This window comes from Mustela lutreola, chromosome 4 (assembly GCF_030435805.1).
Source record: "Mustela lutreola isolate mMusLut2 chromosome 4, mMusLut2.pri, whole genome shotgun sequence".
NCBI lineage: Eukaryota > Metazoa > Chordata > Mammalia > Carnivora > Mustelidae > Mustela > Mustela lutreola.
Window position 1 is genome coordinate 151,708,398 of NC_081293.1, and position 27,394 is coordinate 151,735,791.

Here is a 27,394-nt window from a genome sequence, read left to right on the forward strand (position 1 = left end):
GCATTTCCACTTTGGTGGTTTATTTATATTGTTCGAGCCTCCCAGAATCTTCTCTTGATCTTCTCCACCCATGCAAACCCTTCCAAAATTTTAGTTCAGTTTCTCAAATTTTCCTAAATTAGCCAACCCACATCAACTGTATATTACTGAAGTAGGGTATTATTTATTATCAATAATTATTATTGACATTATCAATATTATTATCAATACTATAAAGTAGTATTATTTATTATCAAATGACTTAGTGTCTCCTTAGTTCATGATATTTTTTCCCTACTTTTATCCTAGGACTTTGGTCTTTTCTCCTCAAAACAGTTATGGGGAAAACCCTACATTGCTTAGAACACCAGCAATGATCTATATATATATTTAAAATTTTTGCTATATATGTGATATTTATGATATATATATATATATATATACATATATATCTCTCAAATAAAATAATTCTCCCAGGTTTATTAGCTATTGGGCTTTCAACCAAGAAAATGGATAAGTTCTCAAACCAAGTAAATGGAGCTAGATAGATGGTTAACAAGGAAGTATTAAGTCGTACCCATACTTCTATACAGCCTGATATTTAAAACACAAAAGGATAGGGCCAGGAAATACTACCCAAGGGGGTCGACTAAAACAAGAACATATAAACAATAATAACATAAAATAATTGGAGAACAGTTTTTAGCTCCATAAAAGCAAGAATCTTTTCTGCCTTGCTCACTACTTAATAGGGCACAGTAGGTATGAATAAATATGTTGAACAAATACATGAAACACAATAACTAAATATATTAAGCATTAGGTATCTCCCAGGTTGTGTGCTAAACACTGTATTTACATTATGATACTTAATCCTTGCACTATCCTGTGAGGTTGGATTAGTATCCTTATTGTTGGAATGTGGAAACTTCTGGAAATTTTTGGAATGAGGAAGAGAGCATTAGATAACTTCCTTAACGTGATAAAGCCAGCAAATAGTAAAGCCACCTGACTTCAGAACCTCCATTGTTATCCATGCTGCTACGTATTATAACACATATTCTGCTATAATTTTAATATATAAAAACTGATGATGAACCAGAGTAAATGCCAAGCAGCAGCCAAGATCCTGAAGCAGTCTGAAGGAGTTAGGGAACACTGCCCTACGGGTAGAGACAAGCAAGGTCTGGGGTCCTGCTCAGAGCTACCATGTTTCCTATTCTGCAGTCCCACTGAACAAGGGCAGGAAATCAGCCTGTGCGTTTTAACACTGCCAACTCTTGGCTTGTTCGCTTTTTTGTATTTGGAATGTCTGCCCCATCTACTTCTCAACCTGCGAGTTCTTATTTGCCCCAAACCTTCTCCTTGGGGCACAAAGTCTCTCCCTCATCAGCACCTCCACAAACCTCACAAATGAGTCTCTCTGAGCCAGAACATGGTTGCATGAGACCAGGAACAAAGTCCTCTATGAAGTAATCTCACTACTGGGGACGTATGGGGCCTGAATAAAATACTCACTGAATGAACGAGTTTGAGGAGCCAAGGGGGTATGAAAAGGGCCCAGCAGAGTCCTCAGGATGAGGGATTTTAATCAGGTGTGCTGGAACGGGGGTGAACTGGTACTCAGGACAGAAAAAAGCAAAGATGCTGGCTTCTCTGGGCTCAAGGGACCAGGCGTCCCAAAGGAGCTGTTTCTGTTCCACACACCTGGTGACCAGGAATTAGAACATGCACCTTGAGCCGAATGTCCTAGGATACAGGACAGGGTGGCCTTGGACTCCCGGGGAAGATCGAGGCCCTGCTGACTTAGCCCAGCACGGCTGGGCTGATGTCGTGTCCTGAGGCTGTTGGGCCGAAAGCCCACAATGAGTATCAGATGGAGAGAGAAATGTGACAGGGGCTGGGGAAAGCAGCTTCCTAAGGTCTTCGCTTCAGTTTAACTGAAGACAGTCTGGCACTGTCGTCCGGCATTAAATTCAGTCTGTTTTACTGAATGTCAAAAGAGTGCCAAATATAGAAAGCTGCTTTGTGGTTGGAAAGGCAACTAAGCATTTATCTGTGCTCATGAGCTGGCACAGTTCATTTCCATATTGCTGAGTGCACGAGTTGAAGCGTCCCCCCCCCGACCCCCCCGCCCGGCACAGCTGTTTCCACAGTGTACGTCTCCTCTGCGACTTTCAAATGCTGGATTCTCGGCGCTGTCCTTGCAGTGATGTCAGAAATAGAAAGTGACTTAAAACTTCCATTCTTCCTGCAGCTGAAGAGTGTTGGGGAAGAAGTTTTGTGGCTGCCTCTCCCTATCTGGCATGACTGGGGAGTGGGTTGCTCTAGATTATTTAATCGGTTTCTCAGGTTTTTAAAATTCACAAGGAAACAATACCCAGCATTAGATCACATGGAGCATAACTTAACAAGTTTAATGATTTTAAAGGCATTTCTGATTTTTTAAAAAGATGTTATTTATTTGTGTGAGAGAGAGAGCATGATGGGGGGTAGGGCACAGAGGGACAAGCAGAGCCCCCTGCTGAGCATGGAGCCCAATGCAGGGCTTGGTCCCAGGACATTGAGATCATGACCTGAAAGAATCCAGAAATTTAACTAACTGAGCCACCCAGGAGCAATACTTACCACCAAGAGCACCCAAGGCAAATACTTGTCAATAGATTTCCAGTTACTATAAGGACAGCTTTAAATGATGCCAGACCGATTCCGTACATACATCCAATCACAGAGTTGTAATTGTTACTTCTTGTCCAATTGTTTATTCCTCAACTAAAATTTCTGAGCACCAGCAGGCCTGAGAGCAATAACAATTGAAAGAACACATTAGGGGCTCCTGGGTGGCTCAGTCATCGTGGGCTTGCTTCAGGCTCCCTGTTCAGGGAGGAAGCCTGCTTCTCCTTCTCTCACTCCCGCTTGTGTTCCCACTCTCGCTGTCTCTCTGTCAAATACATAAATAAAATCTTAAAAAAAGAAGAACAAATTCGTTGGGGGCATGGTGTGTGTGATCTAATGCAGTGCTTCTCAATCTGTAACATACATGCTGATTACTGAAGATCTTGTCAGAACGCAGATGTCAGTCGAGCAGCTCTGGGGCGAGGTCTGCGCTTTGGCACCTTCCCAGGTGCGGCCACTGCTGCTGGACCACAGGCCCACTTAGAGCAGCCACACTCTAGGATACCAGGCTGTCTTGAAGAACTGGGTTTTTTACTTGATAGGCTCTGAAAGGCAAACCAGGACTAATGGGTAAGAATTATATGGCCCTGGATCCCAGTGCTGATGAAGGACCGATCACCCGATTATTTAATAATTAACGCTATGAACAATAACAAAAACAACATGGGCCCCTCTCTGGCCAGTTTCCTCATCACTGGAGAGCTCCATCGGAAGCTAGCAGATGGGGATTCCGAGACCAGGAAGGTGCTCAGGATAAATGAGCCACAAAATCCCTTCCAAATCTTATTTCACAAATTCGTATCATAGAAAATGGGCACGAAGTCTCTGTTATGCAGGATGAGTAAGTTCTAGAAATCACCTGTACAACATTATGCCAAAAGTTACCGATACTGTATTGTGAATGTAAAAGCTTGTTAAAAGAGGGTATCTCTGGGGTGCCTGGGTGGTTCGGTGGGTTAACCGTCTGCCTTTGGCACAGGTCATGATCCTGGTGACCTGTGATCAGCCCTGTGGCAGGCTTCCTGCTCAGCAGTGGGCCTGCTTCTCTCTTTCCACCCCTACCCCCCTGCTTGTGCTCTCCCTCTCTCTCTTTCAAATGAATAAAGTCTTTAAAAAAAATAAAAAATAAAATAAAATATTGGCTGATAAAGTCTCCTAAAAGCGAACCAAAAAACCAATAGCATTAGCTTCTATCTAGTAACCTCAGGTACAGTCTCTGATGTAAGGATCTAAGTGAGAAGACTGAAGAAAAAAGGAAGGCTGAGCAGGGAAGAGCCCACCCAGACTGGCTACATGGGGCCTAGAGTCATGACCTGCCAAGGGCCATATCTTTCCTCTCCCTTCCCACCCAGACACACAGCTCCCCCACCCATGCCTAGGCAGGGAGGCAAACATCCAGAGGCCTTAGTCCTCAAAAAGTACTAAGTCTTAATTCCTGGGGTTGTCACAGACCAAAACACTGGTGCCTTAATGACTTGGAGAATGGGAGAGTATGCGCTCAGTCTTGGGGGTGAGTGCTTGCAAGGGATGTCAGGGAGAGAAAAGGAGGGTCACTGGCCGCAGACACCGACAAGGAGGAGAAAAAAGCCAGGGCTGTGTCAGCTCCGTTGCTAATTCCACCTGAGATCCAAATAAGAGAAAAATGTTTTCCAATTGTGTTAACCACAGATGGGTTTATAATTAAAGTAGTATTAATAAAAATAAACTTTAGTGTACATATAATGATGATTTCAACCCTATTGAGCACTCAGCAGTTATGGCTGTAATGACATCTGTACTTTTTTAAGGATCTTCGAATATATTTGTGGGTTATGAATTTTGCTAAAAATCCCCCTAAAGGTACACAAGCCCTTCAAGGCTGTGGACAGCATCTTTCATGCACTCTGTTCTCTGTGATGCTCTTCTCTGGCAAGAGGGCCTCTCGAGAGCTGCACCTACTGTTAAAGATGGAGACACCAAACCTACAAATGTCACTGGGCTCAGGCTGTGCAGCCCATCATCTACAACTGCTTGATGGTCTGTGTGTCTCCAATGACTGTAATGAAGGTGCACAGAGTCTGGCCAACAGCACCCACTGTGAAGTGGCGGCCCCATTTGTGGTCTGCAGATGGCACACAGAACCTCTCTGCCCAACATCCACTCTGACAAGATCACCCACGAGGATACTAGAGGCCACCCAAGACCACCTGCTGCCCTGCCAGTCCGGCTCCTTGCCGCCGGGCACTGCTCTCCCTACAGCACAATCAGTCTGTCTCACGTTCCCGCGCTTGACAGGCGCGTGTGTTAGCCAGTGAGGACAGGGTAACTCTGCGCTCAAGAGACTCAAGAGTCTCTTCCAGGTTTATTTAGTTTTCTGGGTACAGAAGGAATGATTAGCTTTCCCTTGCAGAGTCATGGAGTCATTCTTTTAAACCTCAGAGTTTGTAAGAGAATGTGAAGTCATCTCCCCGGCTCCTTCCATTGAGAGATGAGGAAGCTATGAGAAATAATTTGTGTAGGACCACGAAGATGAGTGAAGGACTTCTGAGGACTCCGACCTAGTGCCCTTCCCACTACCTTTTCTAAGAATTCCCTCACTGTCACAGGGGCAGTTAGTCTCATGGAAGAGCCCCCAGGCTCACTCTCCACACAGGGGCAGGTGCATGTGATATAAGAGAAATTCTCCCATGCAGACTCTTCTGTAAAGGGAACTCAGTCAGAGGCACAAAGTGGGGACATTCTCTTGCACTCTTTGTTGTATACCTTCCAGCACCATTTTAATATTTTACTTTACTACCTTTTCATTAAAAAAAAAAATCATACTGTAGGGATGCCTGGGTGGCTTAGTTGGTGAAGCATCTGCTTTCAGCTCAAGTCATGATCCAGGGATCCTAGGATCAAACCCCTCACCCAGATTCCCTGCTCAGCGGGGAGACTTCTCCCTTTGCCTACCACTTCTCCTACTTGTGCTCTCTCTCTTTGACAAATAAATAAAATCTTAAAAAAAAAAATCATACTGTCTTTGGCATATCATAGAGTTCTGCCCTTCAGTGTCTGAGCCTGGAGAGAACCACAGACTCTTTGTGTTCAGACATCACACATCTGCTCTCCAATTACAGGGCATACAACTCCTGAAGAAAACCCTCTTCGTTGCTGGATGGCGCTAGCTGATAACGGTGTTCTCTCTGGTGAGGGTGCTCAAAACTGTGTTTTTTTTTTTTTCCCCCAGAGCTAATTGAAAATTGCAATCAAAGTAGAGACACATTCTGGCTAACTGATGTACATATAATTAGAATCATAGGAGTAGGTACCAGAATAGGCTCTAAGACCATTTCTGCATTATTCTCGTCCCTATATCCTGTCTCTGATCCAAATCATCAGCGATTTCCTCCTCAGTCTGTACAAGAATAACGTTCTCATAATGAGAACCCAGTGACTGGATAACATCCCGGGGAGCCTTGCGAATCGAAGAAGGAATGACTTATGTGTTACAGAAGTTAGAGTCTGGTTCGTAACTGGCCTTCCATTTAATAAGGCAGGCTCTACCCAGAGGTCTGAGGCTTAGCACCAGATACTGGAGATGGAAAGATGGAAAACCCAGGGCTGCCTTCTAAGAAGTTAGCATATATTAAAATAAAGAGATACGAGGCTGAAGACTGGAAAATGCTGAATGGGAGATTCAAAAGAAAGTGCTACCAGAGTTCTCAAGCAAAATTCCATGAGCTAGACCCACCTCAGGAAGAAGCCTTGAGCTGGGACTCAAAGGAATATGGACACAGGGGTCAACGGCTCAGCAGAACCACAGCGGCTCTGGAGTCTCTTAGGGAGAATGTGTTTGTATCAGCTAAGGTTGCTGTAACAGAACACCACAGACTTGGTAGAGGCTGGGAAGTCCAAGATCAAGGTGCTGTGAGATTTGGTTCCCAGTGAGATTCTGCTTCCTGGTGTGTAGACAGCTGCCTTCCTGCCTTGTGCTCCCATGGCCTTTTGGTGTATGAGAGTGAGAGCTGGTGTCCTTCCCCTTCTTATAAGGGTACTAATTCCATCTTGAAGGCACCAGCCCTCGGGACCTCATCTAAACCTAATTACCTCCTGCAGGCCTGCCTCTAAATACCAGTAGGAGGGTTAGGGCTGCAACATGTGAAAGGGGGTGGGGTCGGGGACGAAAACATTCAGTCCACTGAAAGCATTACTCCTCTCTTCCAGTTCCCAGTGGCTACTGGCATCCTTGGTTTGGAGCCACATCGCTCCAACCTCTGCCTCTGCCTTCATATCCATGTCTGTATTCTCCCCTGTGTGCTTCTTATGAGGACACCAGTCACTGAGTTTAGGATTGAACCTATAGTCCAGGATGATCTCTTCATCTCAAGATCCTTAAATTAATTATATCTGTAAAGATCCACTTTCCAAATAAGTTCCAAGGACTAGGCTGTGGATGTAACATTTGGGAGGTGGAGACACCATTCCCCCACAAAAGGAACCAGGAAGCCAGAGATGCGCCAGGGATGGGCCCGCTCTGACATGGGACAGACAGAAGGTGACTTTAGTTGGGAGACAGGCTTGTGTACAGATGTGAAGGGAGACACAGCTGCTCTTGAAGGCAAGCCAGCATGTAGAGGACTTAGGGAGGCTGTCAGATTATTCTAGAGAAGGCTTCTGTTTTGCCACCATCCTACTTCTTATACTGTCATTTCTGGGCCTTCAGCATTTTAATATCAGCATAGCACCAAAGCTGATTTAGACTCTCCCTCCCTAGGAAAGAACTGTTGAGTAGGTTCAGTTTATATTTGCATGTATAGCTTCTAGAGGAAAATTCCAGTAACTGCATAGCCAGTAAGCTGTGCTTTCAAGAAAAGCTTTGGGGTCACTGTTCTGCTTTCATATATACTGCACTATGGCTGATACCAACTGTAAAGAAATAAATTGAATTCTTAAAGCACCGCATGTAGTCTCTCTCATAGCAGTATTTCTTTTTTTCTTTTTTTTAAAGATACTATTTATTTGTTAGAGAGGCAGAGAGAACACAAGCACGGAGAGCGGAAAAAGGAGAGAGAGAGAAGCAGGCTTCCTGCTTAGCAAGAAGCCCTATGCAGGACTTGATCCCAGGACCCTGAGATCATGACCCAAGCGGAAGGCAGACACTTAACCAACTGAGCCACCCAAGCACCCCCCAAGGTAGTATTTCTAAATCCCACTGGAATATAGTTTCTGTGCTTGTCATCCTGCAACTGCACAACAGACTAAACAGTCTAGCAACTTCCAGAAGTGTTTAAGGAGCTCAATTTCTCCTCTTTTTCACAGTGTGGAATGTAGCTGACAGTCTATCATTTGTGGACGTGGAGAGTAACAAAGATGCCCTGACAACTCAAATATGTCATTTTAGCTGAAGTCTTCACCTCTTCTACCAAACATTTGTTTGCTTTTTTCTTTCCAAGACAGAGTGGGGACACGTTGAGAACTCAGCCTTGTATTTTTGCCCTTCCTCTTTTCAGTGTGACCTGCTTAGGTATGACCAAAAGGTAGGCAATATGAATAAATAAAAGGGCCAGTAAGTGAGAATCTGGAAAGCTAACATAGAAACATATAACTAATTATTTTGCTCTGTTGGGTCCACCAGGAAACAAAAAACAAAAACAAAACAGAACAGCAGCTCCAGAGAGACCTCAGGGATCCTAAGACCATTTCTGCATTATTCTCGTCCCTACATCCACAAAGGTATTTCCCTATGGAGGGTCTGTTTCAATAACAATCTTTTGTACCTAAGGCACGTGGGACTTGAATGAATGTCTAAAGCAGCTTTCTAGTACCTAACGAAATCCAAAATCTGGTGTTCTCCCAATAGCTGGTTGCCTGGTCCCCTACCACTTAGAATCTGTGTGACTCAAAACAAGTCAGTTAATATTTCTGAGCCATATTTTCTTTCTAAAGTGTAGAAAATAATACAAACCTCCCTCGGTTGTTTTGAGATTCCAAGGGATAGTATGAAAGGATACATGAGCTATAAAAATGTTAACAGACACTTGTTAATTTCTGGTGTCCCTCACTAACACTTCCTTTCAGACCAGCCCAGACAGAAGCAGCCCAGCCATGTGACTGCTGTGCCACCCAGCTGGCTGCTGAAAGGAGGAAGTGGGGAAGCAGTCACCATAAGGTGTTGCGTGAGGGCTCTTGGGACTCCTGCTTCTGGAAGGTCAATGGTTTATGCATCCGACACTTACACAGAATCTACTGCCTGCAGCCTTTTGTGTAATTTGCACAGCCTTACAAGAAACCAAGGCAAAGAGAGTTTAAAAACTTGTGCAAAGTTAAACTGTTTATAAACAGTCAGAGGTTATAATTCGGGCCCTCCAATTCCCAAGGGAGTTCATGCTTGTCGCCTGTCATCTTTTGTGACCATCACAGCGTAATGACTGATACAATCATGACATTCTGAAGTCTCTCCTCCTTGACTGGTTGATCTTCCTTGTGGTGCTTATACAGCTCCTTCTTTAAAAAGGCAGATGTTAAATCTCAGTGTCTCTAAAGATATGATTACATAAAAGAAGTAAGTAGGACGAAGCATGTTCAATACCCGAGGACTACGCAAGTTCGATAAACACCGGAGCACTAGAGCTTTCATTCACTTTTCACTCCATGGCACATTCTCTCCCACTCAGCCTCAAGTCTTACGGGTTCTGGCACCAAACCCAGACAGCCTGGGCTCCCGGAAGTACAACATAATCTAATAGCCTGCATAAAAACACCCTCATCAGGTGACCCTGGGAGAGCTCAAACATCATCTCAGATTAGCCCAGGGCCAGGCGGGTGACCAGAGCAAACTGCATAATTGTATGGAGACTTACCTAGCAATGGCTCTCTCTCTCTCTATTTCAAATCCCCTACAACCAAGAGTAAAACACTTGCCAATTATTTTGAAAGGATTCACTCCCTGACTCCTAACTTACTATCTAGCAAATACTAACAACACATTAGGAAAGAAAGGAAGCGTGCTCTCCTAACAAAGCGGTCTCCCTCACAGTGTCAATTTTTTTTTTTTTAAGATTTTATTTACTTTACAGAGAGAACACAGTGAGAGAGGGAACACAAGCAGGAGCAGTGGAAGAGGGTGAAGTAAGCTTCCCGCCAAGCAGGGAGCCAGATACGGGACCTGATCCCATGACCCTGGGATCATGACCTGACCTGAGCTTAATGACTGAGGCACCCAGGCACCCCACAGTGCCGATTTCTTAACTTTAGTGGTCTGTTCAGCTGTCCTGCCCTTGGTAGCGTCATATATCCCTGCCCAGGGTCTTTTAATGATAGCTTCTTAATAGATGTTGCCTAAAGCATGGGCATACCGGACTGTTTCAGTAAAGACAAAACTTACTCATCTTTATCTAGCACAGTCTGGTTTCTGAAATGTGTTACTTTGAAAGTTCTAGGAAAGAAATGTAAGGGGGCAGTGGAAAGAAGGCGAGAGGAAATTACTCATATTTTACAAGTTCAGAAATAGCAATTCTTTCTCCCACTTAGGTATCCCTTAACCTACTTAATATATCCACAGAGCTTTCTGAATAATTATCTCTCAACCTAGCAATGGCATGCTTATTCATTCATTGATCCACACTTACCTAATGTCTGCCATGTGCTACCCTAGGTTCTTCATATTTATTATTTCACTTAGCTCTCCAAAGTAAGCACAATGATCCCCATTTCACAGCTGAAGAACTGAGACTCAGAGGTTTTAGGTAATGCGGCAAGGTCAGCCAGCGAGCAAAAAAGCAGAGCCCATGTGAATACAGGTCAGTTGCAACAAGACACCTTGACGTCTGTTCCATACTTTAGAACAGGGTGTTGGTTCAGAGACCACGGGTACAGAAAGCGATTAGGAATGTCATCATTTGCCAGAAGAAACTCAATGGAGAGGCCTTTGTTCATTTTTGAAGACCCTCGCAATACACCCCTGGAAGGAGGGAGCTCGGAAATTTGTGGGCATTTTGCTCCCACCCCCCTATGCCCACCTGGCCATATTGTTCTAACGTATGGATTCTTGCTGTTGGCATTCAGTAAATTTGTCCAATAATTTGCATCTGCCATGTGCAAAGCCCTGTGCTAGGTACTATGAGGACTAAAAAGATGTGTGAATAGAAACTCAGGATTCTGAGACGTATACACTCTTTTGACCAATGAATCAATCAAAAGAGGGTTATCCACGTGAGCAGAGGAAAGGGCAATGTTTAGCTTGGCATTAGTCAAACTCAAGGTTCCCAAATGGAACATGTGAAGGCCTATCTCAAATCCTGTCTGGGGCCTGGTAGAATCAGGGTGCCCTCTTTCTCTGCTCCTCTTCTATGAGAATGAGCTCTAACCAGCCTTTCACACCTACCTCTCCCACTAGACAATGGCACCAGTGACCTCCACAACCAATGGTCATTTCCCAGATTCAATTAATTGGAACTACCAACAGCATTCATTAAAAGTAAATGAATTAAAGTGTTGCAATTCAACACAGACTTGCACTTACCTTGGAAATGATATGCAGGGAGTACATATTATTTTTATAAGTTACTTTAACAATATTACAGTGATGGGGTGCCTGGGTGGCTCAGTGGGTTGAGCTTCTGCCTTCGGCTCAGGTCACGATTTCAGGGTCCTGGGATTGAGCCCCATATGAGGCTCTCTGCTCAGCAGGGAGCCTGCTTCCCCCTCTCTGTCTGCCTGCCTCTCTGCCTACTTGTGATCTCTGTCAAATAAATAAATAAAATCTTTTTTAAAAATTAGAGTGATAAATGAAGATTCTTTTCCAGAAAAACCACAAAATTCAAAAGGGAAGAACAGTTTCATATGACTCAATCTAGCTAGAGGGGTAGCTGAAGCAAAGCCTGTAACAGGTAGGGACACTAAAGCAAAGACGGACCTAGCACACTACAAAAAATAGGGTATGAGTAACACAGTCAGAAGGGACTGACCGCCTGTTCCTTGGGTAAGCTGGTTCCTTTAACTGGGGATTTTCTCAGGGAGAAGAGGTTCCCGTCCTCCAGACAAAGGCACTATACCAGAAGGATGTTCTGCTTTTCTTCAAAGAGATTCATCTCTTCCGCAGACTGTCAGGTTTCCTAACACAAGACCATTTCCCTTCTGGCTCGGGAACGGGCCTCAGTTCAAAGGGAGCTGATCTGTAATTGTGAGAACTTCATAAATGGACAGAGGATCTTCCTCCAAAGAGTTTTAACTCTTTTAGCCAGTAAAAACATTCCATTTTTTCTCGTAACAACCCTGGAGAGGGAGGAGGGGAGTTTTGTCTCCATTTCATGGATCAAGAACTGAGGCAAACTTCACTTGCCTAAAGTTCTTGCAACAGCATAATATAAAGCTCTAGCAGAGAGGGCTTGATCTCAACCCTCCAATATCGCTAATGGGCGACAAATGCGACACCTGTGCTGCCATTCACCCTGCCTATGTCCGCGGGCTGGAGCTGAGAACATGGGGTTCTTTCCTACAACAGTCAGACTCAACCACAGAATCCTCCCCAACACAAAGCTCTAAGCAGCTGCTCCCAACAGATAGGTGCTGGCACGGAAGTGGAAAAATCACTTATACCCATGAGAGCACAAGGCCCAACAGAACAGGAAAGGGGTGAGGATTCACCAACTGGTTTCACTTGTTTTAGGTACGGATCAGGCCAGATATTGAAGATTGCAAATGCAGCCCAGACATTAAATATCCTATTACCGTCTTCTCAAAAAGCATTTTGGGGGCACCTGCGTGGCTTAGTCAGTTAAGCGTCCTACTCTTGATTTCGCCTCACATCATGATCTCAATGTCGTGAGATCAAGGCCATGTGTCCGGCTCTGCACCAGGCATGCAGCCTCCTTGATATTCTCTCTCTCTCTCTGCCCTCTGTCCCTCCCCCATAACACATGCACTCTCTCTCAAAAAAAAAAAAAAGAATGAAAATAAAGGAATAAATAAAAGTATTTTGTTAATGTGTATAAAGGAAGGCACTTTTATGTTAAAAATATATATTCACATATACACTGTATACTTTTGTGGACCTTTGTACAACACTAACCAGTACTGGGTAGATACATGTACAATGCCTGTAGAAGCTCCTAGGGGCAAAAAGCAGAACTATTCTCTATGAGTATTTACATTCTCCACACATAAGAATGAAGTTCGAATTAATGTTAACTATAATAACAAAAGTGAATGTTAATATTAACTCAGGACCCATTATGAGTCTGACCCTGGATTAGATGTTTCAGTTTTTACCCTCATGATAATCTATGTGAAAAGAACTATTATTATTTTAGTTTTACTGATGAGAAAACAGAGGCTTAAGTTTAAGAATTTAAGGTCACAGAACCAATGAATGGTTGGAACCGAGGCTGGAGAGTTCAAGTTCTAATCACCAATGCATACATTCCTCCCAAAATCATATCGATAAGATTATATTTATAGGTTGTTCCCATACTGACAAAATGAGGCATGCTATATTTAAATTTCAAAAGCCCTAGTATTTAAGCTAAAAGATGACAGAACCCTTCTTGGGTATTCATGTTCTAAATTGTCAAATCTGTCTTAGATCAGAAGCAAAAACAAAGACACCAATCACAATTCTTGATCATTCTGTCCTTTAAGCTTTTCTAACAAGACATACAGATAGAGAATACCTCTACCTAAATGCATAGTTCCTCATGATTTCATGTGAGGAGACTCTGGGATAGGAAGGACAAGTTCAAATTCAGTTCAAGAAACAAGGACAAGAGCAAGTTCAGCACAAGGAACTGAAAGAAAGCCAGTGTAGCCGGAGTACATATACTCTCAATGTCACCTAGCAATGCTAGAGGAGAATTTAAGTAAAACGACCTAAGATGACAGAGTCTTTCAGCCAAGATTATATTGTAAGTGCATGCATTCAGTGACCCTCTCTTGTCACCACCCCAGGTCCAAAACAGCAAAAATATACAAAGTTACAGACATGTAGGGGCTTAGTGTATATGTCTGTGTGATTTTAAAAAAATTAAATATCTCCATGGATCAACACAAAATAGAAATGCAAAAGAAATTGCAGACAGAAGTGTCTAGGAGTTCTGCTTCTGTGGGCTAATGGGGCCAAAAATGTCCATAGGAAAAGTCTGGGACCTGAGTTAGGCTCACAGCTGGAAATAAGCAAATGTGGAGGGGGGAGCTCCATACCACAGTGAAAGGGGGCTTTAAAACTTGCCTTATCGGGGCTCCTGGGTGGCTCAGTGGGTTAAAGCCTCTGCCTTCGGCTCAGGTCATGATCCCAGAGTCCTGGGATTGAGCTCCGCATCGGGCTCTCTGCTTCCTCCTCTCTCTCTGCCTGCCTCTCTGCCTACTTGTGATCTCTGTCTGTCCCATAAATAAATGGGGTCTTTAAAAACAAAAACAAAAACAAAAAAAATCTTGCCTTTTCCAGGGAGATGGCAGAAGGCAGACACAGCCTTACAATCAGACTTGGGCCAAGTATGCTGGCCTGGTAGTGGATCTTGGACATTCTATCACTGACATGGAACAGAAGCCTCCAGCTGCAAATATAACCCTTGGCTTTGGTTGGGGTCCTCGGAGGCAAGAAGCAGGTAATAGCAAATCCCTAGGTAGGGCAGGGCGGGTGCTAGGAAAGAACATGGGGAAACAAACTCAAGATGACCCTCTAAAGCATAATTCTAAAGCACAGGAGAAAACCCAGCATTAGGACGGTCCAACACGGTCACCATCAGGCTTACCCACCCCCTCCTCACCACGAAATGAAAAGAACAGCCTCATAGTGGCTTTAAACTGAAGCTTTAAAAAACAAGTAGGTTGTTGCACAGATTATCTTTATCAGCTAGAATTCAACATTCCTCACATTAAATTTCTTATTATATAAATCTTGAAGTTGTAAGTGTTGAACTCATACTTTCTAGTGAAGTGACTAGAAACACAGTGTTACTATCTTTAGCATCTGTGAGATCATGGGATACGTCTCTGCTCCCTCAGAGCCATGAAGGTCGAACTTCCAAGGTGCCTGTACCTTTAGAGAATGAAAGACGACCTTGGGACAGCTTGTGATGTTGGAACAGACATGGCTTGTCGAGGTGAACGACACGGACGGAGGAGCTAAGCCACTCCTGTGACAGAACACCTCCCTCTGACAGAAGGATGGGAAAGTGGGCAGAATAAGAAAATGGTCCCTGAAATTAAACATGCCCTGTAGAACTAGATTCAGTCTAGAGTTGGAATAAACTTACTAAATTATCCACCTGCCCTGCCTAGAAGCGTTTATGTGTATAAAGCAATGTTACACATACTGTAAAGTGGGAGATCCTAAATATAGAAGATGACCATTTGATGAATGAAGAGCTGAATGGCCATCCATTCTAAGCAGGAAAAAATTGAGGCTTTCTGCACATTCCTCTCCATCTTTAGGACAAGCTCAGAAGAAGCTGTGCGAAAACCAAGTTCATCAATTCAAGTAACAACACCTAAAGAAAATTCAAGTAACAACACCTAAAGAAAATTCCTGTAGTATTCAGTTATAGAAGGTCACCGCACAGCTCTGATTCCTATACTTGTTATAAGCACCAGCCATTTAAATGAATCATGTTCCTTCTCTTTATCCAAGAAGGACATAGCAATAAATGTGACTAGGTACAAAGGGTGAGGGAAAGATCCCACATTCAGGCTCTAATCCCCATCAGACTCTCGGCTCAGGGAGAGAAGCACCCCATGGAAAGCTGAATGAGCTATCTCACCCTTCTGAAGCCAGAACTCCAAAGGGGCCACGATGCATTAGCCAAGGACTAGTTTTAGTCGTTTTTTTAAAACCCCAGACAGAAGTGATTACAGTGCTAAAAAAATCTTTTGTCTTCCTAACCCCTCACAGGAGATCTTGGAGAGCTCCCAAAATGTCCAGCCTGGGGCAAAATCTGACCTGTCTAGAATCGTAGATTCTAATGACACGAAGCAGCACTGGGAAGTGGCCAGCTCCCTGTCCCAGCCAGTGCTCAGATGGAGAGACCTGTGATGATGCGTCAGAATGTGCAGGCATGCCTGAGGTGGGAGGCTGCCGGATTGTTGCTTCCAAATCTGGAACCAAGGACTCTGGGCCAATTCTTAGGCCAGAGCTTCCCGTGGAGGAAAGGCAATGCCAGCACAGCCAGCAAATGCTGAAAAGGCTCAGAGACCACTGTGTCGTGAACCCACAGCTTCCTGACAGCCCACTCTCTACTTCACCGAAGGTGGTACAATTATAATGATTAACGTGCATTTACTGCCACTGACCTAAAGCCAGTGAATTCTGCCAACAGAGAGTTCTTGGAAAGAAAACGAAGAAATAACATATAATTACGACTGGCACTCAGGCGCTCCATATTCAGCTCTTTGTTTCACTTCTTTCTTCTTCCTACTGAATTCCTTTGACCACTTCTCTGTGGCTTTAATTCCCTCCCCCAGGGAGACTCAGAGTCACCCACATGGCAATCTGTGGTGAAGGGGAAGGTAGAGGAAGGCAGGAAAATATTAAACTTACTGGAACAGTGACTGGTTTTTTGTCTTTGTTAGTATGGTACAAAGGAAAGTGTGGGCTCTGGAGTCAGACTGAGTTTTGACTTCTTGTTCTGCCACTTGCTAGCTGTGTATCCTTGGGCCAATAACTCAGGTGGTCCGACTCAGCTTCCTCGGGGAGAAAATAGGGATATGCATATCTGTGTTGGAGGAGAGTTGCAAGGATTGGAAAAAAATAATGCAAAGAGCCAACTATAGATCCTTCCTATCAGGTAAGCATTCAAGCTGCCTTATTAAAAGCACCTAAAGTTTACTCTTCTCATGTAATTAGGGTATGACTGAAAGCAAACGCTCTTCCACTGAGAAGTAGGGGTTCCCCAGTAAATGCACACATCTTAATTGGCCAATTTCTTGGTATAAATTTGCATCTTAAAATTTGCATTGGTTAAACTTTACCTGTCGACTTCCCTGCTTGGAGGAGCAGCTACTTGTGCTCCTTGAAGGTGAGACCAGTTTTTGGGACACCCCAAGGTTCTTCTCGTCACTCATCATGAGCAGTGGGTCACTTGGCTTTGGTGTGGTCAAAATGCCATCCGAAGACAGTGGAGCCAAGAGTACAGAAGTCCCACGCAGACAGATGGCTCAGTTCTTATCCAGTATGTTTTAAAAGCATTTTGGATGACCCAGAGGAAATCTCTAAAAGCAAAAGAAAAGGATTACAGAGAAGATCAGAGGCACCAGACACCATCTATAATTATCCCCCCATTGTCTACAGTACAGATCACAGGAGCCACTATGCTTAGTTGTATCAGGAGCTGTGAAGGAAAAGATGCTCTACACCCATCTCTTACTGGAAATTATGTATAATGAGTTTTTCATGTAGCTTTGCAATATGCCAAAATTAAGAACAGTAGTAAGAAAATTTTAATCCAGACACATACAAAATCAGAACTATAAAAAGCCATCTCAACCACGATGAGAGTTACCATTTCATACCTACTAAATGATAAGTCTAATTTTTTTAAAAAATGGAAAATAACAAGTATGGGAAGGAACTGGAACCCTCAGGCATTGCTGGTACGTACATTAAATGGTACGGCATAGTTAGAAAGAGTTCGGTAGTTTTTAAAAAAGTGAAGCAGAATTTTCGTCTGATCCAACTGAAAACAGGTATTCAGACAAAGACTTGTACAAGAAGGTTCACAGTAACGCTACTAGCAGTAGCCAAAGGTAGAAACAACCCAATGTCCATCCACTGATAAATGGAAAAACCAGGGGTGCCTGGGTGGCTCAGTGGGTTGAGCCGCTGCCTTCGGCTCAGGTCATGATCTCAGGGTCCTGGGATCGAGTCCCGCATCGGGCTCTGCTCAGCAGGGAGCCTGCTTCCTCCTCTCTCTTTCTGCCTGCCTCTCTGCCTACTTGTGATCTCTCTCTGTCAAATAAATAAATAAAATCTTTAAAAAAAAAAAAAAAAAGAAAAACCACATATGGTGTACACTGCGGTCTGAATGTTTGGGTCCTCCCGAAGTTCATGTGTTAAAAATCTTAAACTCAATGTGATGGTGTTAGGAGGTGGGGCCTTTGGCAGGGACTTAGGTCCTGAGGACACAGCCCTTTATGAAAGCAATTAATTATAAAAAAAGATGACACAGAGCTCCTTAACCCCTTCTGCCATGTGAGGATACAGTAACTCCACGACTGGAAGAGAGCCCTCTGCCCATCATCCTCATTCTGGGCACCCAGCCTCCAACACTGGGAGGAATAAATTTCAGTTGCTTATAAGCCACCCATCTGTGGCATTTTGGTATAGCAGCCCAAATGGACTAGGACTGCATAGCCATGCAATGGAACATTGTTCAGGAATTAAAAGGAATGAAGTGAAGTGATACAAGACACAACATGGATAAATCTTGAAAACATTATGCTAAGTGAAAGCAGCCAGACAGAAAAGACCACATATGTATGTTTCTATTTATATGAAATAACCACAGTGGGCAAATCCATAGAGGCACAAGGCCAAGTAGTGGTTGCCAAGGGCTGGGGGAATTGGGAAATAGGGTATGGCTATGAGGTTTCCTTTTAGGGTGATTAATGTTCTGGAACTAGATAATGGTGGTTGTTGTACAACACTGTGAATGACTAAATGTCACGAAACTTAACAACAGAAAATGGCTAAATGATGATTTTATGTTATATGTATTTCACTATAATTTTAAAAAAAACACACACAACTGTTTTTTGGAGGGATGGGGTGGAAGATTTGTTCTACTAAAGGTTTGGAGACATCTTTTTAAACATCATTACATAGTGTGACAAAACTATGAAGGAAAACAGAATTTCCCACATCGTCTATAGTATCCCAGTAACTGAAACAATAATCACCTTGGAGTGCCCACACTACCTACTGTCAAGTCCCATAGTAAGGGTTACCCATACACATGATCTCATTTAATTAACAGTCTGCTGGGAGGACTCTTACAGAGGAAACAACAGAGTCTCTGATAAGTTAGGTAACTTGCCCAACCACGCAGCTGGCAAGAGACGGCTTTCAGGCAAACGCCAGACCTTTCACCTTGGTATTGGAAATGAGCACCCTTTAATAGCTGGGTGTGGTGCCCACCCAGCTACTGCCCAACTCTGGGACCCAGCAGAACTGAGGAACTGCCTAGAAAGATTCAGTAGGGGGCACATCGTAAGCCAGCTTCACGGAGGTCCTGCCCCATTCCTTCAACCACTGCCTTCATCCGCAGCCCTGAGTCAAGGGTGACTAACATGTTTGGTTTTGGCTTCAGAAGGCCAGCCTTTTATTTGACACACTAAGTTCAAACAAACTCTGTAAATTTCCCATGCATGTTAACAACAATTTTATATATATATATATGATTATATATATAATAAATATATCACATAAATATATTTAATACATAATATATGATTATATCATATATAATACATAAATATATAATTTTATATAATTATATAAATATATTATATATAATAAGATATATATATATATATCTTCAATCTATTTAGCTCTTAGTGTTCACATAATCTTAATTTTAAAAGAAGCATGTTATATAATTATAACATGATATAACCAGGACCCAGCTAGTTGGATATTATTTTAAACCTCTGGTTCATTAATAAGTATTCAATCTCCTATGCTTTTCATGGACACATAGTTCTTTAAAAATGAGTATGCTGATGAGCACTGGGTATTATAAGGAAGTGTTGAATCACTAGATTGTACACCTGAAACTAATATTACCTGGTATGTTAACTGGGATTTAAATAAAAACAAAAACAAAGGAGTATGCCAAAGCCATCAACTAAAATCAAGCCAATGAGAAGTATCATGTCAGAAAATAAAATTAAGGTAAGTGTATAGCCAGAGAACTCAATTCGTATGCTGCTTTCATAGAAACCCCCCAAATCTCTGTATTCATACATATTGGATCCAACAATAACTAAGACTAAATAAAACCAAACCAACACCAGCCTCTTCACAAAGTTAGCTTGGCTTGTGGGGCATGACTAATTGGACCCGAAGTTAGAAGCCAATGCAGTCGAGTTCAAAGCTGCCAAGAAAGGTTGTACGAATATATTAATAGTTGGTTTAATAGCATGTTGGCTATTGCTGTTGAAGAAAGAGGACAAAAAAAACCATGATGGGAACCCCAAACGATGAACTTCGTGTGGGGGCAGCCATTGCCATGACAACCGATTCCACAGCAGATCCGGAACGCCAGCAAAGGGTTTCTGTGTGTGTCTGCCAGCATTTTTGTCATGTTTTTAAAAGCTGAGGCTCTGACAGGGAGGGCTCAGGACAAGAGACACCACAAGGGGTGGTCTGTAACATGTGCAGAAGGGTCAGAATGGGATACTCGGGTAAGAGAGAGTCCCAGCAATTCTGAAACTGCCAAATTAGAAACACAATCACCCTGTCCCAGAGGCAACTGATACAAAGGGTCGTCTTTATGGCTTAGCTCCACCAAAGTTCACCTTGGAGGAAAGAGCTACCAGGGCCAGGGCTGGGAGCCAGCCAAACCCCATACTCATTTAAGTTGGTACTTTGAGGTAAGGCCTCTGCACTCACCACAAGCCTCTTTTTCTCCTCCAGGGAAAAGAGAGGGTGAGACTCCAGCCTCTCCCGCATCCATCTCCCAGGGAGTCTGGGATTATCACCTAAGGAAATATATCTTATTTCATCCCCCAGAACCTTCGAGCCTAGCCTCATGAGAAATTCAGTTAAAATCACCAGTTAAAATTCAGTTCTTGGGGCACCTGGGTGGCTCAGTGGGTTAAGCCTCTGCCTTCGGCTCGGGTTGTAGTCTCAGCGTCCTGGGATCGAGCCCCGCATCGGGCTCTCTGCTCAGCGGGGAGCCTGCTTTCCCCTCTCTCTCTGCTTGCCTCTCTGCCTACTTGTAATCTCTATCAAATAAATGAATCAAATTTTTTTTAAAAAATTCAGTTCTTTACAGCATGAAGGGCAAAAGAGGTCAAAATCTGAGAAAAGGAAATACTTAAAACAGGGTAGAATAGAGCGTGAAGGCAACAGAGGCTTGAGACCAAGGTGTCTCAGGAATGAGGGTGTCCTGTGGAATAAGGCAGTTATTGTGTCAATCTTGGAGAACCTAAGGGCTGGCCTGCGGGTCCTCAGAGGGAAGACCCCGACAGGAGTCCCACGATAGAGGACCTTAACAAAGAGGAGCCACACGAAAGGTTGGTGTCTCCTACTCCAACTAGCTGACTTCGCAGTGCCAACCTAGTAAAATGGGGAAGACGGACCCCTTAGGGGTGATGGATAGTGGCCAGGAGAGAAGGCCCCTGCTTCAGGGGTACGGGGACCTGTGAAAGAGCTGCGGGGCCTTCTCCTCTTGCAGGGACCCTTCCATGGAAAACCTCTAACTCAAGGGGTTTGTATAAAATATAATAGTTTTCCTACTCACAAGTTGTGAATAACTTAAGGGCAATCATTTATCCCCCCCCCTTTTTTTTTTTACTGAGCATAACTTCCATATAGTAAAGTGAACAAATCTTAAGCACACAGACAGCTTTATGAAATTTACATCTGCAAATACTGAAATAATCACCACCCAAATAAAAAAAATAGAACACCTGCAGCCTCCTCAGAAGGTTCTTCCACCACTTGGCCATTGATCTGACAGGTAGGGGGGCCAATCCTCCTGCTGAATGCTGTGGTACTTGCCCCAAGTAAACCTGTCAGGTAGTCTGGGGACTACCTGTCTGTGCCCTGGAGAGAGACAGCTGGAACTTCCCAAACTCACGGGAGCAGGTTGTAGGACGGCTCTTGTGCCTTCTGCCTGATACAAACGTTTAATGCATGACAGAAGTCAGCGTGGGATCTGCTTTCATTTCAACGAACCAGCTGGTAGCCAAATCCAACAGGGATGAGAAGCTCAGTGCACTTAAGTCAATTGAAAAATGCCCTTCTTGGGGGTGCCTGGGTGGCTCAGTCATTAAGCGTGCTGACCTAGTAAAAGCCGAGGCTCTGACAGGGAGTGTCGGCCTTCATCTCAGGTCATGATCCCAGGGTCCTGGGATCGAGCCCCACATCAGGCTCCCTACTCAGTGGGGAGCCTGCTTCTCCCTCTCCTGCTCCCTATGCTTGTGCTCTCTCTCTGTCAAATAAATAAACGAAATCTTTTTAAAAATAAATAATTAATTAAAAATGTGCTTCTGCAATGAGCTAGGTCCTCTCTCATCATTGCTACTCACCTGGGAAGCTGGTGGGTCAGGAAATGGTGTTCCCACTACAAGTCCAATGCATGAGACGTGCAAGCGTGGAACATCCAGTAGGGAAAAGAGAACTCTGACTTCTACCAAGAATCGGGAAGAACAAATGATCAAGGCACTGCCAAGTTTTTTGGTCACAAAGGCTGATTTTAAGACTTATTCTGGCCATTTTCACTTTAAAAAGAACATAGAGTTTGGGCAAAGATGCAAAGGAGATACATAGACCAAGATGTATGTGACTCAGACCAAGATGTATGTGACTTCCTTGGCTATCCAAGGAAGCAACCCTGTGACTCAGACCTAAGTTTGCATTTAGTGCTTTCTAATTACAAACTCTATGCACACCTTGACATGTGTGAATACTTCCGTGATCTTTAGGGGTTTTATGTAGGAAATGGGGCATCTTGAGGATTAGATGAAAAATGAGGACAAGGTGTCTGGGGTGGATAGAATAGACACTCAACAGATGTCAGTTCAGTTTCTTCCTCTCCTGGCTTCCTGGAAGTGGCACACACAGCACCAAGTAAGATCCCATACTCTCCTGGCAACCAAAAACAAATAAGGATTCTGCAGAATTTTAAAACATATTAACATTTCCCCAAATCTGTATCACAAATGTGAACAGATTTTTAAACCATCAAACCAGCATGCTTACTTTGAATAAGACACAAATGCAAAAAGATAAAAGTCACATTATTCGTCACCATTGGCTATCCAAGGAAGCAACTCAATATTAACTAGTTGGGTTTGAAACAATGACCTATAACACAGGTAGTTATTATTCTATTAGGCCTGGCGGTCTGTACACACACACGGTCATGTTTGGCCAAGAAACAAGGTTCTCCTTCTATCCTTGAAAACAATTTGCACGAAGACCAGATGGCATATAGTTCCAGTTAGTTTAAAATCTCCCAGTAAAATATATAGAAGAATTATGTCCCAAATTAACACCAAAAAAAATTCGTAATGGAATATCCACTTTTGGTCTTCCAGTCTTCTTTGGTAAAAGAAAATTATTCAAATCCTGGATGTGCATCTTTTTAGAAATGATGCCTGCTGAAACTCCTTAATTTCCAAGATGTTACATGACCAACAGTACACCTCTGGTCATTTGGCTCTAAGATCCATAAATTGATCAGAGGTTTCTGGAAGGAAGTTTCTAGCCACAATGCCCTCAAATGGCTGATCTTGGACCTCTGTGTGTCATGCTGGTCAATCTGCTGTAACAACCTGGACGGCTGGCTTGATCCAGGGACGGTGCTGACTGTTCGTTGGGGGTGGTGAATCCCGAGACTCACAGCCAAACTCGTCTCCAAAGAAGTCTGTTCTAGACGGTGTTTCATTTAGGGTTGAAATCTATCTCACTAGGAGGAGACTATTCCCAGACCTGCCCTCTGTTGTGACAGAGGGCAAGATTAACAATTTCCATCAGCTCCTGTACTGGAACTACTACTGCTCCCCATCCCACCCGGAAAACCTTTTCTTTTCCAGACCAGTCACATTTTCATCTGCTGTGTCTCATGTGACCCTAATGATCACAGCCACCCAACTCTGAACACACATTAATTTGTCTGTGCTTCCCCGCAGAGGGTGCCTAGACCTCAAGACCAGCTCCAGGTATGATCTGGCTAGAGCGGGAAGGACAGGCACACCAGCCTCCCTGGCCACGTACACGCCACAGCTACGACCACGACCTACACTTGCCTGAGCTCTAGGGACACCCACACCTCTTTCTAGCACACACCATCCCCACCATTCCCTAGGACTCCAATGCGGTAGGAGCTGTGGAGAAGCTGGGCTCTTCTCTCAGGAAAGGACTCCTTTCCTTCCTTTGGCTGAAATTTGGGACTTGCCTATTATTTTTTATTACTGTATTTCCTCACATTAGTTTTGACCCCTGATTCCAGTCTGTCAGGACATTTCTGTGGACCAGTTGCCATTCAGTGGTCTCGGCCAGCTTTTTCTTTGTGGGAGCATTCGCAGACTGTCTAGGCATGTGTATATGTGCTGCCGAAGCGAGCACCTGTCTAGGCATGTGGATTCTGTCCTCACCTAACAGATGTTACCGGCAGATTTCCTAAGAAGAGCACCAAAGGTACTGAAATCCTCTCCATAGGCTGATGCTAATTTATCCCTTCATTGGCCTTTCTGGGTTCAAAGTTGCCAACCCACCCACAGTCAATCCCAACTGTATAGCCAAGTCCAATTTCCCAAAGCGTCCAGATCCACCTTCTTCCCATCTCCAGGGTCTTTTTTAAAATGCGGATTTTGGAAGCTCCACTTTAGACGGATTGAATCAGAATATCTGGGGATGGGCCTAACATCCTGTACACGTGACACAGTTTCTATGGGATTTTGTGTGTGACGGAGCTGGTCGTTCTTAACCCTGCTTTTCTGACCCCAAGCAGATCCTCCTCTCTGTGTATCTGTGATATAACAAGTAGGTAGAAAGCCAAAGCTCTTTTATTATCCTAGGCCTGTGCTTTGCAAAAGGTGGTGCTCAGGCCAGCAGTGCCAACATCATCTTGTTAGAAACGTTTGCTAGAAACACAAGTTCTCAGAGCCTGCCAAAGCCCACAGAGCAGGGGCTGAGGGTGGGACCCAGAAATGTGTTTTTAGGAAGTTCTCCACAAGTTTAAGTATCACTGCCCGAGGTTAAGACTCTTCTCCCCATGGAATCTTGAGGCTTCTGGGATATATTTGTCAGAAATAGACCCTGAGCTCTCCTCTGAGGAAGATTCTGTCCTGCTGCCTAACGATGCCTTTAAGCCAGGCCTGGCAAATACCAAATCCACGTGGTTCTGGTCCCCACTCCCATGCTGAATCACCACGGCAACCTCCAGAAAACTAAAAGACATTAGTGGGACAGACAGATCCCACCCTACACAGGCCTGTGTGGACATGGTAGGGTCAGTGGAGGTCCAGGCATTCCCTTTTCCTGATCAGGGGCCTTCATTTCATGAGACATTAAGTGCAGTCTGATCAAGAGAGTTACCCTATCTGGATCTGTCCTTGATCCTCAACACAAAGTGTCCTCCCTGGAAGCTCTCGCCAAGTATCATAAGCTTGAATGTTGCACTGTCCAGACTCTGGAGAGCGGTGGATCTCAACTCGGACTGCACATTAGATTTATATGGGGAGCTTTGAAAAATGCTGGGGACCAGGCCCTGCCCATGATCTAGTGTGTTGGACTTTGTGGTCGGGCCAGGCTTTGAACTTCCTGAGACCTCCACAGGTGACTCTGATGGGGATCCTGGGCTGAGGGGCATCAGTAATGATTTAAAAGGGTAACTTAAAAAAAAAAAAAAAAAGATTTGATTGATTGATTTATTTGAGAGAGAGAGAGAGAGAGAGCGAGCACAAGCAGAGAGAGCAACAGAGGGAGAGGGAGAAGCAGACTGCCTGCTGAGCAGGGAGCCCGATGCGGGGGTCAATCCCAGGACACTGGGATCATGACCTGAGTCAAAGGCAGATGCTTAATGACTGAGCCCCCCAGGCACCCCTATAAAGGTAACACAATGCATGCACATAGCTCAAGCTAGGTCATTTGATGGAGGAGCTGGCCCAATGGCATTGTTTTCACCTCTGATGAACCGCTTTGCCTGCACTGCCCTCTGGGTTGTGCCCTTTGCCTACAATGCAAGTGATCATACATACAAAAATAAACCACCAACTCACTTGATGATATCGGGAGGTTTTATAGAGTGGTATAATAATTAAAGTCACGAGGGGCGCCTGGTGGCTCAGCTGTTGGGTATCTGCCTTCGGCTTGAGTCGTGGTCCTAGGGTCCTGGGATCCAATCCCGCACTGGGCTCCCCACTCGACAGGAAGCCAGCTTCTCCCTCTCCCACTCCCCCTGCTTGTGTTCTCTCTCTCACTGTGTCTCTCTCTGTCAAATAAATAAAATCTTTTAAGAAAATAATAAAATAATTAAGGCCATGGGCTCTGGATTCAAACTGCCTGGGTCCAAAGCCAGCCTTACTAAGTGGCTTTCAGCAAATATTTAGCTTCTCTAGATCCTCTGTATTTCGTGTGACAAATGGAAATAATGAAAGGGTCTCCCCCATAGGGGTTGTTGAGGTGATTAGATGGGTTGATGCATATAAAAGCCTATGAAAGGTGGACAGGGCCGTCATCACTTGATGAGCTAGCCAGTGTACGATGCTATCTATGGTCACTCTGGTGTACAACATCACCATGGCTGCTCTGCTCTTGGAATCAGAAAAATAAAAAGGATATGTACAGGGGGGCCCAGATGCTCAGTGGGTTAAAGCCTCTGCCTTTGGCTCAGGTCACAATCCTAGAGTCCTGGGATCGAGCCCTGCATCAGGCTCTCTGCTCAGCCGGGAGTCTGCTCTCTCTCTGCCTACCTCTCTGCCTACTTGTGATCTGTCAAATAAATAAATAAAAATCTTTTTTTTTAAAAAAAGGATATGTGCAAATATCCACATTCTTACCACCCAGCATCAACAGGTTTCCATCGTGTTCACACAATATTCTATATCTACTATTTTTCTGGCTTTTAAAAACTTGAGTCAAATAAATAGGATCATACCATACATTTCTTCCTGCAGCTGGCTGATTCGCTCACAACTATTACACATACACTGTAGCTCATTCGTGCTCACAGTTTCGTGGTATGACGATGCCTTGTTTAACTTATTCTTCCTTTAGTTCGTCTCTGATTCTTTGCTTTTAAAAACAGAGCTGCAGGTCTGCTCCTTGTGAGGCTGTGGCATCATTTTCTAAAATAAGTGGAATGACTCTATGCTAAGGTAAGGCTTTGCTGGATAGTCCAAATTCCTCTTCAAAATGGCCACATCAACTTGGACAAGGATTTCTTTAAAGGACCTTGAAAATGAAATAGCCGGGTCTCAGGATCAGAGTGTCATTCCTAAATGACTGGCTTGTTCTCAGCTTTTGGACCAGGGAATTTATTTATTTTTTTAAAGACTTTATTTATTTATTTGAGAGACAGAGATCACAAGTAGGCAGAGAGGTAGGAAGCAGGCTCCCTGCTGTGCAGAAAGCCCGATGCGGGACTCAATCCCAGGAACCTCAGATCATGACCCAAGCCAAAGGCAGAGGCTTTACCCCCACTGAGCCACCCAGGCACCCCTTGACCAGGGAATTTATATATGAGACCATATCCCTCTTTGTTTGGGGTGCGCAGAGGGACAGAGAACCACCGTGGTGAAGATGAGCTTACCTTTACTGCCATTGTGCTCGAATTCTCTCAACTACCCACCTATTTGCCTGGATTGTGTGCATATTCTTGGGAACCACCTCAAATACTTTGTGAAATAAGACATTTCAATAAAAAATGTGTTTTTTTAGCTAGAAAGTTATGTGAACTGCTCTTGGCAAGATGTCCTGAGAGTGGGCAGTTTTCTCCTCAGCTCGCCGGGATGCCCCCATGCTGTCTCGTCGGGGAGCCCCAGCCTCAACCTGACCATCCAAATGCCTCTGAGATGCTGAGAACAAGTGAGAGTGGGAGGGACAGACAGACAAAGA

The 27,394-nt window shown here is 44.0% G+C and overlaps 1 protein-coding gene across 9 annotated transcripts in view; it reads right to left on the bottom strand.

Moving 5' to 3' along the window:
• The window catches only part of OSBPL3 (oxysterol binding protein like 3), a 179,534-nt gene that overhangs the window by 75,030 nt on the left and 77,110 nt on the right, over positions 1 to 27,394 (bottom strand). For 7 of the 9 annotated variants that reach the window (XR_009352880.1, XM_059171380.1, XM_059171386.1 and 4 more), the window contains exon 2: positions 16,579 to 16,818. Coding sequence is in view for 6 of the 9 variants with exons in the window: in XM_059171380.1 (XP_059027363.1) it covers positions 16,579 to 16,674 (96 nt within the window). In the remaining 3 variants the exon portion in view is untranslated. Of the gene's footprint in view, positions 1 to 2,698; positions 2,777 to 3,019; positions 3,201 to 16,578; positions 16,819 to 27,394 lie in introns of all 9 variants that reach the window. The other 2 variants (XM_059171384.1, XM_059171383.1) reach the window with 2 other exon arrangements.